Source organism: Cryptomeria japonica, chromosome 8 (assembly GCF_030272615.1).
Source record: "Cryptomeria japonica chromosome 8, Sugi_1.0, whole genome shotgun sequence".
NCBI classification, from domain to species: domain Eukaryota; kingdom Viridiplantae; phylum Streptophyta; class Pinopsida; order Cupressales; family Cupressaceae; genus Cryptomeria; species Cryptomeria japonica.
In genome coordinates, this window is record NC_081412.1 from 322,125,526 (window position 1) to 322,139,277 (window position 13,752).

The 13,752-nt window shown below is 38.2% G+C and overlaps 2 protein-coding genes across 2 annotated transcripts; one reads left to right on the top strand and one right to left on the bottom strand.

Annotated features, from left to right (window-relative positions):
* Nucleotides 1-780: 780 nt before the first annotated feature.
* LOC131857651 (uncharacterized) lies at nucleotides 781-1,362 on the top strand. The gene has a single exon (XM_059210349.1). It carries the CDS (start codon nucleotides 781-783, stop codon nucleotides 1,360-1,362), a length of 582 nt encoding a protein of 193 aa, XP_059066332.1.
* Nucleotides 1,363-3,817: 2,455 nt separating this feature from the next.
* LOC131061542 (LOB domain-containing protein 1-like) lies at nucleotides 3,818-6,766 on the bottom strand. The gene is made up of 3 exons (XM_057995277.2): nucleotides 6,683-6,766; nucleotides 4,287-4,462; nucleotides 3,818-4,191 (listed from the first exon to the last, which is right to left on the bottom strand). Exons 2-3 carry the CDS (start codon nucleotides 4,452-4,454, stop codon nucleotides 3,985-3,987), a joined length of 375 nt encoding a protein of 124 aa, XP_057851260.2. The 5' UTR covers nucleotides 4,455-4,462; nucleotides 6,683-6,766; the 3' UTR covers nucleotides 3,818-3,984.
* Between the last annotated feature and the right edge of the window lie 6,986 nt (nucleotides 6,767-13,752).

Genomic DNA, 13,752 nt, shown 5'->3' on the forward strand with positions numbered 1-13,752 from the left:
GCAAATGACAAAATTCCCTTGGTTGTGTGGGATAAAGTCTGTCAAGACAAACAGGTAGGAGGAGTAGGACTGAGAAACTGGAAACTCCTAAATGAAGCAATGGGGGCAAAAGTGATTTGGCAGATTTATGCCCAGCCGAATCAGAAATGGGTACAAATACTAAAACATAAGTACTTAGATCAAATGAGCAGGGAACACATATTCGCTATCAGCACCTTACCAAAAGGCTCAACCATATGGAATTTTATTGCTTCCTGCAGACATGTCATTACTGAGCACATCATTTGGGAAATAGGCAATGGGACAGTGGCCAATTTCTGGATAGACTCATGGGAGGGAAGGCCAACTCTCTCAAATAGACCAGATATTGAGAATATCAAACAGGTCACTAAACAGTGGGGAGAAAAGGTAGGAGAATTTCTCGTGAAAAGCAGGGTCCAAGGGGTAGATCAATGTGAATGGAAAGACGTAGAAAATCTACCCTTGCTAGCAAATCAAAAAAGACTCGTTAAAGAGTATCATGCAAGAATACACCCCTATGTTGTCCACTAAGGAAGACACTATAAGATGGTGTGGTTCAAAATCGGGGCAGTACTCGGTCAAGATTGGTTATAGTATCCTTGACAAACTGGAAGAAAGAAAGGAATGGCCAATAAAACTAATGTGGAGCTCCCCAATCCTCCCAAAAGTAGGAGCCTTTGCGTGGTTGATTCTGAAAAAACGCATCCTGACAGGGGACAGATTGTGTAGACTGGGCTTTTGGGCTCTTTCAGATGCATAATGTGCAACAAGGCAGAGGAATCTCTGGATCACCTGCTTCTACAATGTGAGGAAGCGCAGAAGGTACAGAGCTTCCTTTTAGGGAAGCTAGGATGGATGGTCCCTCTACCTAATACAGTCCTTGACCTTTTCTCCAGTTGGAAGATACCGAGCCGTAGGTCTGTTTTTTCCAACTTATGGTTAGTGGCACCATCCCTTGTTATATGGGAGATTTGGAAGGAGAGAAACAGAAGGATATTCCAAGAAAAAGAAGAACCAATGGAGAGTTTGTTGTTAAGGGTTGAAAGAGTGATAGCTGAATCCATATCAGTGGCAGCCAGAAACCATAATCTGGCAAAATACCCCTACACTAGTGAGGAAAGAGATAATCAAGCTAATTGGCCTCTTGTGAATTATCAACCCGTTAATGGGTCCTTGCGGGTTAATCGCCCTTTAGGAAAAGAGGAGGTCACATGGGAACTGTCGAGCAAGGAATGGATAAAAATAAACTTCGATGGAGCATCTAGGGGAAACCCAGGAGCCTCAGGAGTGGGAGTAGTTGCGAGAAATGATAAAGGGGTCATCCTTTTCAAAGGAGCATGACGACTGCAGGATGGAACAAATAATGAAGCAGAGGTACAGGCGGCACTTATGGCAACCGAATTGGCTATAAACATCAAAATCCCAAGGCTGCACCTAGAAGGAGATTCCCAAGTGGTCATCAACGCAATTGCTAAGGGCAATACCCCATCATGGAAATTATCCCATTGGGTGGAGATCATTCGAGAGAAACTCAACCTCTTTGAGGAGTTTTGGGTCTCCCACGTTAGACAAGGTGCCAATGCAGTGGCAGACCTACTCTCCAACATCGAATGTGACATGACAAGCCAAATGGCCAAGTGGTGGAAGGGAGATGGCAAAGTGTGGAAGTGGATTTAATACAATCCTAAATGCATGAAACAATCTACATGCACGCAAGGTAGCCCGTAATGAGGAGTATGCCCACTCAAAGACACTACAATTAATGAGGCAGTTGCCAAGTGTAGAGTACCTGTTCGAGATGATGGTGGAGTGCAGCAAATCTGCTGCGAAATCTCATTCTTTTTATATCATTGATTATGCATTTATGACCCATCGCAAACGACGGTGGAGGAATAAATTAATTCGGTTTGGGAGTAAAGTATTTTCAAACAATTTGTTTGATAAATTTTTTTCATGTCATTTGCATTATAGAGTTTGGAGATAATAGTTTGTGCAGTTTCAATGGAGGCAAATTTTACTCTGAGAACCGAGAAGAAATTGATTTCTTTTTTGGGGACGGTGTCGGATAAAAGAATGTAGGGACTCTTCAAGTATAAAGAAGAGAAATTGTGGAGTGCGGTGCACCTAATGTTGGGGAGGATTTTTCGCACATTCACTTCCGTTATAGGACAAATATGGAGGTGTACTCCTTGATTATGGCTTGGGCATGCGAATTCGAACTAGAGACAAAGAAAATAAAGCTCACGCTGACAAAGTTGATTGACGGGGAATATCTGATAAGCCTTGACTCCATTTTGGAGTGGGTTGTCCCTCAGACAAGAATCCGCATTCGGGAGGGAGATGTTGCGGAGGAGATATTGCCTTTTGTCCGAGGGCCGGAAAACTGAATTAAGTAGCAATGTCGTGAGCGAGCTCTGGCTAGGAAGCCATGAAGCTCTGTGTCAAGCTAATCAGAACAGATGAAGTTTTGAAGGCCCTCAAGGTGGTGGCGCGTATGGAGGTTGGGAGAGAGTTGTGTGACCGTTTTGAGGAAGGGCAGGCGTTCCAACTATTAGCCAGTCTAGAAGGTGACCCTGACTTTGGGAGTTTGGATTGCATCCCGAAAATGAAGAGCGAAGTAGCAAAGGGAAAGGCACTAGCAGACATCGTGGATGAGGAGGAGGAGCAGAAGAACCAGAGCGGGAGTTGCTGAGCGGCCACAGGTCTATAAATTTTGTTTTGTTGTTACTTCTATTTCTAGTTTAAAAAAAAAAAACTAAAATTTTACGGATGACTGTAATATTTTAGTGCAGAGATGCACAGTACTGGTTTCTTATTCCTTGCTTTTAACTTTAAATGTTCTCCATAGTAGGTCAGGACTGTTAGTTTTTTGGGCCGATGTTTATATCTTGTTTTGGCCTTGGATGATTGTATATCTTTTTTGAATCAATATACTACAAAAATTACCGATCAAAAAAAATAAAAAATTATTAGTTTAATATTATATATTATTTTAATTATATGTATATAATATTAATTATAATTGATCTTAATAAAATAACTATTAATAATTATAAAACTATATAATATAAATAAATAATAAAGTGAAAATAAGTATTTCTTAATGACTAAATAAAAAATATTTAAATTCATATTCAATGTTATAAAATTATATTGAGTTTAATTATTTATTTATATTTATATTTTATTTTATTTAAATGGTGTGAATCAAATCTCCATACAATAGCTAATTTATTACTTATATTTTCAAAAATTAAATTTTTTATATATCTATACTTAAATTTATTTAAAAGATTATAAATAAAAAATGAAAAATAAAAACTTATTTAAAACATAGATTTATTTTTTAGATATAAAGAAATCTAAATAACTCTCTATAAAATCTATCATTCCTATAAATTTATTTCTATTACACCAATTTTTTTCAACCAATCATATTGTAGATAAATGATTTCTAGTTTAAAAATCTCAATTTTATAAAAATCAAATTTATTTTGAAAACAAAAATAGTAATCATTTTGATTGATACAAAAAAAAGTAAATGGAGTAGTATAAAATATATATATTTAAAATAGAAATGAAATCCAAAAAATCTAAAAAATCTATCATTTCTAAAAGTTCTTATAAAAAACAAATTTTTTTAACCAATCATAATATACATAAATCAAATTAAAACACATTTTTAAAATAGCATATAACACTATTTAAAAAAAATAAAGATTCGATCACATACAATTAAAACATAATAATAAAATAAAACTTAAATTAAAAATAATTAGATAATAATTGTAGCCAGTATCTTCATTAACTTGTAGTTTAATTGCTGTCGACAATACTTAACAAAGAAATTGTCGGTAGATTGTTTTAAGAAAAGATTTGCAAGGCCAAAATAGATAGCATTCGCTGTTTCCATTTTGAACTCCCTTTGCTAATGGAATGATTGGTGAAGTGGGTTCACAGTGTTCACAGTGTTCTCCAAAATTCCTCATCACTTTGATGTAGTGTAACTGTTGGAAGAGAAAGAGAAAGAGAAGCTTTTGCGTTGAGAAGCTCGGCTAGTTGAGATTCCAGCTGCACTATTCGATCCCGAAGAAGACGATCGATATCTCTGGCTCTTGCCTCGTATACCATGCTTTTTACGGCATCCCCTCTACTCTCAATTGGAACATCCTGCACATGAGTACAGTTGAAGCAAACAATCTCACCACAAATGATAATTTGATGCAGTACACTACAGTTGAAACAAGAAAAAGTTGGATCCATACTTTAAGGATTTTCTTTATATAGCTTGTTCCGAAAATTTTGTGTACAAGTTTGAAATTTTCATAATCGCTTGGTGGAAAGTAGGCAGCGAGCTCGCATTTCTCTCCACATTTTTTATGGTGGAACTTGCAAGCGGCACAAGGGTAAACTATACCGGACATCTCTTCCATCTGCAATTCTACACTAATCAAGCAACAACATCAGAATATATACATAGATAAGATCGATTTTATGTAAATACAACATTTCTTCTTTACCCATTTTGATCATTTTCATTCTGTGTTTTTTAATTTTTATCAATTCCGATAATCATTGCTGAATAATCTGTGTTTTTTTAATCTTGATCTTTGTTTGGTTGCCATGATAGCTATTATGCAGCAGCCAAACTAGTGTAAGTGCACAAATATCATGAGTCAACAAGTAGTGGATCAGAGCATGCAATGCAGGTGACAATGACATAATATTATCCTTTGAAAACATGAAATAAAGAAGAATGATTAGCTCCAGTTTCTGAGTTAAAGATAGCAAAGAAAATAGGATTTAACAAACTTTCTCATTACTGTTGCAACTCGTTTTCGACCCTTTGCTCTTGACATCATATTGCTTGAAATAGTAAAGGAGATGATAAAAATGACAATAGTCAAATCCACCCGAGTTACACTACTGTTATTGTTGTTAAGATTCGCTTTAGGTGATAGGATGGTCTTTCTAGTTTTTTTTAATGATTTGAAATTTTATTATTATATATTATGTTATTCTCTTTGAGTCTAAGAATTTGTTGAAGTGCATGTTACAAAATCATTCTCTATAATTTTTTCTTGTTTGTTTGTTTATGCAGGATTTACAGGCAGAGAAAAGATGGTTATTTATCTGATCTTTCCTGGAACAAGGACTGAGAAAGTTTGTACATCTTTGTAGATCTAAGGTTTTTGGAAGTTCGTGTAATTTTTCTCACAAAAATGAATGAGAGCTTATTTCTTTGTGGGTCTAAGAGTGCATGTTGCAGAATATTTGTCGACAGATTTTTCTTTTTATTTTTCTTTGTAGACCTAAGAATTTCTAGAAGTGCATGTTGAAAAATATGTATCCTTAGATTTTTTTCAATCAATATAGTGAATACATAATGAATAAAAATCTTCATCTAGAAAAGAGGGTTGTCAATTAATATAGGGAATAAATAATAAATAAAAATCTTCATGTGGAGATTGACAAGGATAAGAAAGAGGGTTGTCAATCAATATAGTGAGTACAAAAATCTTCATCTGGAGATTGATAGGGAGAGGAAAGAGGGTTGTCAATCAATACAATGAATACATAATGAATAAAAAATTTACACAATGAATAAAAATCTTCATCTGTAGATTGGTAGGGAGAGGAAAGAGGGTTGTCAATCAATACAGTAAATACACAATGAATAAAAATCATCATCAATCAATACATAAATACACAATATATATAGATCTTCATTTGGAGATTGACAAGGAGAGGAAAGAGGGTTATCTATCAATACAGTAAATACACAATGAATAAAAATCTTCATTTGGAGATTGACAATGAGAGGAAAGAGGGTTGTTAATCAATACAGTAAATACACAGGGAATAAAAATCTTCATCTAATCTAGAGATTGATAGGGAGAGGAAAGACGGTTGTCAATCAATACAGTAAATACACAATGAATAAAAATCTTCATTTGGAGATTGACAGGGAGAGGAACAGTAAATACATAATAAATATAAATCTTCATAGAGGGTTGTCAATCAATACAGTAAATACATAATAAAAAACTTCATCTAATCTAGAGATTGATAGGGAGAGGAAAGACGATCGTCAATCAATACAGTAAATACACAATGAATAAAAATCTTCATTTGGAGATTGACAGGGAGAGGAACAGTAAATACATAATAAATATAAATCTTCATAGAGGGTTGTTAATCAATACAGTAAATACACAGGGAATAAAAATCTTCATCTAATCTAGAGATTGATAGGGAGAGGAAAGACGGTTGTCAATCAATACAGTAAATACACAATGAATACAAATCTTCATTTGGAGATTGACAGGGAGAGGAGCAATAAATACATAATAAATATAAATCTTCATAGAGGGTTGTCAATCAATACAGTAAATAGATAATGAATAAAAATCTTCATCTGAATCAATACAATAAATATAAAAATCTTCATCTGATCTAGAGATTGACAAGGAGAGGAAAAAGGATTGTTAATCAATACAATAAATACACAATGAATAAAAAGAATAAAAATCTTCATCTGAAAATTGGCAGGGAGAGGAAATAGGAGGTTATAATGAGGATTAATCAATATAGTAAAATTAAAGAAAATACATTCACATCAATATAGTAAATACATAATGAATAAGTATTAGGACCATACCTTAAAAGATCGTAAGTTCTTTTTGATGTCCTCCTTGCAAAATTGATTTCTGAAAATGGAAAATATCCCACAAAAATTGAAAGGGAACCCACTAAAATAACTTAAGGGAAATTATAAAAAGAAAATGATTATATAGATGAAGAGGTGAAAGGAGAATGAATAGGATTAAGTGGTTAATTTGAATGGAGGGATGAGATTAAAAGGTGGAGGGAGAGTGAATAAGATTAAGAGGTTAATTTGAATGAAGGGACGAGATTAAGAGGTGTTGACTTTGTTTTCCCAAATCAAATTTCCTTATTCCAATCTCGTCACTTTTCTTCTACACCATTTTTTATGAGTCTATACACTTCCAAAATGCTTAAAAATTATTATAACATGGTCCCAACTCATAGATTATCATATTAGAAAGTTTATTTTTGCACAAATAATCATAAAAAAGATACAAATATGACTCTAAATCCCCCTTAATTCGACGTAATAATAATACGATCCTTGTAGGATTTGTAACTTCAAAAATATTTATCATGAATCATCCAAATGGATCCAAACCTTTTAAATTTGGGAAGAGTGTAAATTTAATTATATTTTCCAATGACAACCCTGGCTTGAGTTGGCGAGTAGAGAAGAGAAGCCGACGGGAGATCCTCAAAACCACTGTGGGTCCACATCAAATTAAAACGGCCACAAACCAAAATTAATGTCGGCCCCAGGGAAAATAAAATCAAACTTGTAATACGAAGGAAAGGGGAACATGTGCGACGAATATTAAAATAAAAGAACACGATCCCCCCACTCAATACGGTACCAATATACAAACCTAGGTACTGCCCACTCTTGTCTTCGTAAATATGAAAAGCAAATATTGGGCAACATATGAAGGAATTAGGTCGATTAACCTATTTATTAGAGTCTATTTTTTTCCACCACTTTACACCGTTGATGGCACAAACTATGTTATTTCATACAAGGTACCCTTTTCCTGCGTAAAAAGTATGTACAAATAAATATTTTGATAGGTAGGTGTTGTACGTTGGGAGAAGAAGAAAATTGCTTGGTATAAAGCAAAACACGGATCCAATTCCGGGAAAGCACGATCAACTACATAAATAGTGGGTCGCTCTCTCTCAAGGCAAATGCGAATGCGTCGACAACTTTTAGTTTTTCAAGACAAGTGCCACGCTAGACTCCACAGATTAAAACGGCCATCAATCAAAAAACAATGTCGGCAATATATAACATGTAATTGACACTAATTAAATAAAGTTATTACCACACATTTTATAATAATAATAATAATAATAATAATAGATCTATTTAATGTGTAAATTATTATATTTATTTATTCATAACAAATTGAAGAGTAAAACCTAATGAACTTACATAATAAAATAGACTCACAAGAGAGCCCAACTTTCTCGCTCTCCAAGGTTCTGAAATTTGAATTATCTCTGTTCATGGCAGCTTCGTTGGGTGGAGGCCATCTCTCCCGCCAGCTGAACCCCCTTCGGACTCTACGATTCCTCTTGCCCTTCCAAAGGATGTCACTCCTGAAGGGGCCCTCACTGGTCCAGTTAAGTTGAAGGAAGTGGCTATTGGCAGCCCTGAACTCATGGTGTGTTTGGACAGGACTGGAGACTCCATCCGTAACTCCAAGGAATCTGTCGCTCATGTTGAGGGAAAGGACAAAGGGTCTCCTGTTGATCGCACAACTATTAAAGGTTGGAAAAATGCACTCGTTGGTAATTCTCCAGTGGAGGTGGCCCCCAACTTGATCCTTGTTTGTACACAAACAGAAGAAGGCACGACTATTGAGCTCCCTGACAAAGTAATGGATCGCATTTTGCTCAACATGTGTAACACTCTGGTGGGGAAATTCTTTTCTCTTCGTCCTACTGTCGAGATGGTCAAGAAATGGGTTTCAAACATATGGAAACAAAAGGGGAGTGTCTCTGTTAGTGCTATGCTTGGGGCTCTCTTCCTTTTCAAATTTACTTCTGAAGAGGATGTTGTCATGGTACTATCTGGCTGCTAGACCTATGGTAAATGCAACATGTCCCTAGAGCTGTACGTGGAAGGTTGGTTTTGACCCAACTGCTAACCTTCATAAATTTGCTCTGGTTTGGGTTCGCCTTCCTCGACTCCCACTTGAATATTGGAATGAATCTGTCGTCAGATGGATTGGTAACACCTTTGGGCATTTTGTTGATGTAGACAAGATCACCAAAACCAAATCCAAGCTAGATTTTGCGCTCTTTTGCGTTCAAGCAACAGTTACTAAGAACCTTCCTAACTTCATTACGCTTAAGTCTAAGTTAGGAAGCTGGACTCAGGCATTGGTTTATGAAAATGCTACCCTCTTTTGTCAGAAATGTCACAAGGCAGGTCATATCATCTCCAAGTGTAAAGCTCAGACCCTAAGCCTCTCAAGCTCAAAGGTCCTGCGGTTGATGAGGAGTCTTGCAAAGCTTCTGCTTCCACGGTGTGACCTGGGATTGACTGTGAGGACTACCCCTTTACGGAGAGTATCAACAAACTCCTAAGCTCACCTCCCAAGGTGGCTAACAGGTTACCAGATTCAAATGACAGGCCAACTCCTCAGGAAGTTGTTGTAGTGACTAGTGGACTTTGTTCTTCAGAGATATTGGTCTCCACCCCTTCGAAGGGGCTAACTCCTCTGGAGGATGGAGAGATTACAGATCATTCTTCTACCTTGATTTCTCCTGGGTCTGTTGGGACCCCCCAAGGCTTCACTCCTAAATCATCCTTCAAGCTTGACAGGTGCTCTTGAACCCCCCGGTACTCTTGGAGCTTCCTCCAGTGGTTGTCAATGCCCTGAAGATGAGGGTTGGATCACACAAAGGCACAAGACAAGAAATGGGAAGACTGATGTTGGGACTGACCTAAAGATGGTTCGACCATCATAAAGACTCTCTCGGCAAAAGGAAGCAGCAAGGGAAGTTGCTAATGGTAGACAACGAACCTTGGAAACATCTATAAAAGGTAAGAAATGAAGGTTCTATCATGGAATATGAGGGGTCTAAACAACCCTCAAAAGAAGTACGCCCTAAAGAATTGTATTTTTGAAAACACAATTGAGGTCCTTCTTCTTCAGGAGGTCAAAATGAATGAAGCCTCATTTGCTATTATTGCTGGTAAAATTTGACCAGGTTCTCAGTTTCTTATTAGTGATGCCACTAGGGCCTCTGGTGGTTTTCTGGCAACCTGATCTCTTCCTCGGCCAACTTTCTTGTTTCCTTGTTCTCTTCTGCCCTGAGATCTTGGTTCCTAATCAATGTTTACGCCCCTAACATTAGATTGGGTCATCTCTCTCTTTGGAAAGAGATCTCTTGCCTTCTCCATAATGATATCAATGCCCATTAGATGATTGTGGGGGATTTTGATTCCCCTCTCTTCCCCTCTGAAAAATTGGGAGGACTTCAAGAGTTTTCTAACAACATGACCAATTTGGCGGACTTCATAAATAGGAATGGTTTACTTTATGTGGACTTGATCAGACACAGATTCACCTGGTCCAATCTTAGAAAAGGTAATGACCTCAATCAAGTCAGGTTGGACCGATTCCTCACCTCTAGCAACTGGGATATCGGTTTTAATGTGAAGCTCTCTACCCTTCCCAAAACGATATATGACCACAATCCTCTTCTTCTTATGAGCTCCTCTCAACGTGCCAGGAAAAGTTACCCCTTCAGATATGAAATCATGTGGAATACTCACCCGGAGTTCAAAAATTGTATCAAAATTTGGTGGAACACTCATATCTCCAGCACACCTATGTATCAGATTGCTCAGAAATTAGACTTAATCAGTAGAAATATTCATGGATGGAACAAAAACACCTTTGGTGATATTTTTGTTCAGAAAAAGGAGCTCAACACCAAACTTGCAGCCATTCAGGAGCAAATTGACAAAGGGGATCTCCTCAAAGCTAAGAAGGAAATGGAAGGAGAACTCAATTAGGGAGGAGTTGTTTTGGAAACAAAAATCACGGGTCCAATGGTTAAAAGGAGAGAAAAATATGGCTTTCTTCCACAAATCAACCAACATCCACAGGAGAAGGAACCACATCTCTTGTCTAAAGAATGATCAGAATTAAGATGTTAAGGATGAAGTTGGTCTTGGAAACCTGGCTACGGATGGCTTATCTTCTTTGTTCAGGGAAGATTGCAAGACTAGGGACCCAGACTTGGATTAGAACCTCCTTCATTGCCTTCCTTCTCCCCTCACTAAGGGAGACAATGATCTCATTATGTCCCCAGTTACTGATGATGAGGTGATGGATGTTGTGTTCTCTATGGGGGCTTTCAAAGCTCTGGGCTCGGATGGCTTCCCTCTGGCTTTCTTCCAGGACTTTTGGGATGTGGTTGGTGCTAATGTGGTTCTTGCTACTAAGGACTTCTTCAGATCTGAAAAACTGCTCAAGAAGTTAAACAACACTTTCATTTCTTTGGTTCCTAAAATCCAAGAGTCGGCCTTCCTAAGGGACTTTCGACCTATCAACCTCTGTAACACTCAATACAAGATCTTCACCAAAGTCTTGGTGAATAGGCTTAAACCCTTCCTAGATTCTCAGATTAGCCCATGTCAGAAGAAATTCCTCCCAGGTAGACAAATTTTGGATGCGACCATCTCCACTCATGAAGCCATCCACTCTATGGATAGGAGTCATAAACCCGATATGGTTCTGAAGCTTGATTTCTCTAAGGCTTATGATAGATTAAATCGGGTCTTTCTTTTTAAAGTCTTGCAAAAGTTAGGTGTTGGGGGGAAATTTCTTAACCTCAATAGGGAATGCATAGCTACTATCAATTATTTCGTCCTTATGAATGATTTACCTTAGGAGCCCTTTGGGGCATCAAGGAGTCTTCGTCAGGGCGACCCTCTGTCACCCTACCTCTTCATTATTTTGGCAGAGGTTTTAGCGAAAAATTTCAATTCCCTCATTAATAGAGGAGTCCTCGAGGGAATTAAACCTGCTTCCACTATTCCCCCTACTGTTCTGCAATAGTTTGTTGATGACACCATTCTTTTTGGGATTTATTCGATGGCTAAGGCTAAGGGTTGGAAATCCTTCCTCAACCTTTATGCGAATGCCTGGGGCCAACACATTAATTATGATAAAAGAAACATTTCTGTCTTTCACACGGAGGATAAACTTCAACCTAAAATTCAAGGGATCCTTGACTGTCAAATTGCCTCACTCCTTGGCACCTATCTTGGGCTACCACTTACTATCAAGGATGTCTCCAATTCCTTTTGGGTTTCTATTCTCAAGAGAATGCAGTGAAATCTGGCAGGATAGAAAGGTAGGTAGGTTTCTCAGCAGTGTAGGGAAGCTTCAACTGTCGGCCTCTTCTCTACAGGGAATTCCGATGTACTTCCTTTCTCTTTTTAAAATATCTGCCACCATGACCGACAACCTAGAAAATATCCAAAGAACTATCCTTTGGATGGGAATGGAAGAAAAAAGAAGGCTTGCTCTTGTTTTCTAGGACAAAGTCTGCTATTCAAAATTGAGGGGGGGCCAGGGAATACACAAAATAGCCCACTTCAACAAGGCTCTAATGACTAAAATGTCCTAGAAGCTAATGCACAAGGACTTGGGTTGGGGTCATATAATGAGGGATAAATCCCTTGGCCAAGGCAACTTTCTCTCTGCTCTGAATGAAGAGGGACTCCCCAGAGGGTCCAAAATATGGAATAATATTCTCAACTGTAGAGAGCCCATATCCCAGGGTATGAAGTGGTTCATGGGTAATGGCAGGAAGATTTTATTCTAGGAAGATTGTTGGCTTGGGGAAAAGCCTCTGAATTCTTCCCCCTCCCTTAGAAGGATTAAAGATTTTGTCAAGGGTTTCTTTGGTGCCAGGGTCTCCAATTGTTTCTCCAACGACACTTGGAAGGCTATTTCTGATTGTTGTTTTGATCAGCCGCTCCTATTGCCTATTGCCATGGAATTGCAGAATTTGTTGGATAGGATAAGACTCCCACTCTTTCCTAGGGAGGATAAATTTATTTGGAAATGGAACCCCACTGAGGAATTCTCTGTTAAGACTGCCTATCATAGCATGCTATGGGACCCTATCCCTATGGTTAAGTGGAATGAAGTTTGGAATCCTCAACTTATTCCCAAGATAAATTTCTTTTGGTGGACTACTCTGCACAAAAGGATCCTCACTCAAGATAACTTGGCTAAGAGTGGATTTTAGTTCCCTAATAGATGTGTTCTTTGCAAAATGGATATGGAAAGCCCCCCCCCATCTTTTCCTCCATTGTGCCTTTGCTAAAGCCCTTTGGAAGATGGTCAATAGTAAGCTCAACCTTTGCTGGACTATGAATGAAAATGTGATACATTTGTTGCAGGAGTGGAGGGGACCCACTTCCAACCCCCTGGTCCACCAGCTCTGGAGACAAATCCCCCCTCACCTCTACTGGAGCATTTGGAAGGAGAGGAACAACAAGATCTTTAGGGATAAGGAGGCCTCTCCTAGAAGTGTCTTTTCCTATTTCCTTAAGCTCATCTTGGAAAATATCTCTGTCACTAGGGTTAGGAAGCCTCCTTACCCCCCCTCCAATAGGGATTGGAATATTTCTCGATGTTGGAATCTTCCTAGCTCCTTTGCCCACACTAATAGCTCCAAGCATCTCCTAAAACAAAATACCAAGTGGTTCCCCTGATCCCGGGTTGCTTCAAACTCAACTTTGATGGGGCCGCTAGACAGGGCCTAACTGCAGGGGGCAGTGTCATTAGAACTCATAACGGGGCCTTGGTTGCAGCCTATACGAGGTACCTGAATGGTCACTCCAACAATCAAGCAGAAGCCATGGCCTTGGTTTGGGGAGTCTGTTTCGCCCTCTCCATGGGCATAAGGGATATGGACATTGAGAGGGGCTCTAAGTTGATAATTGATGTTGTCACAAGGCATAACAGACTCAGCTAGTCGATTGAAGGAATTGTCAGAGATATTCTTAGACTCATTTCAGGGCTTGACTCGTTCTGCATCATGCATATCTATAGAGAAGGAAATGGGTTTGTCGATGCTCTTGCAACA

Excerpts from the sequence above, each read along its gene's own strand:
- LOC131857651 (XM_059210349.1), top strand. The coding sequence starts at position 781 with ATGTGCAACAAGGCAGAGGAATCTCTGGATCACCTGCTTCTACAATGT.
- LOC131061542 (XM_057995277.2), bottom strand. The coding sequence starts at position 4,454 with ATGGAAGAGATGTCCGGTATAGTTTACCCTTGTGCCGCTTGCAAGTTC. Across the intron at positions 4,192-4,286 it reads ATATAAAGAAAATCCTTAAA|GATGTTCCAATTGAGAGTAG; the intron begins GTATGGATCCAA and ends ACTCATGTGCAG.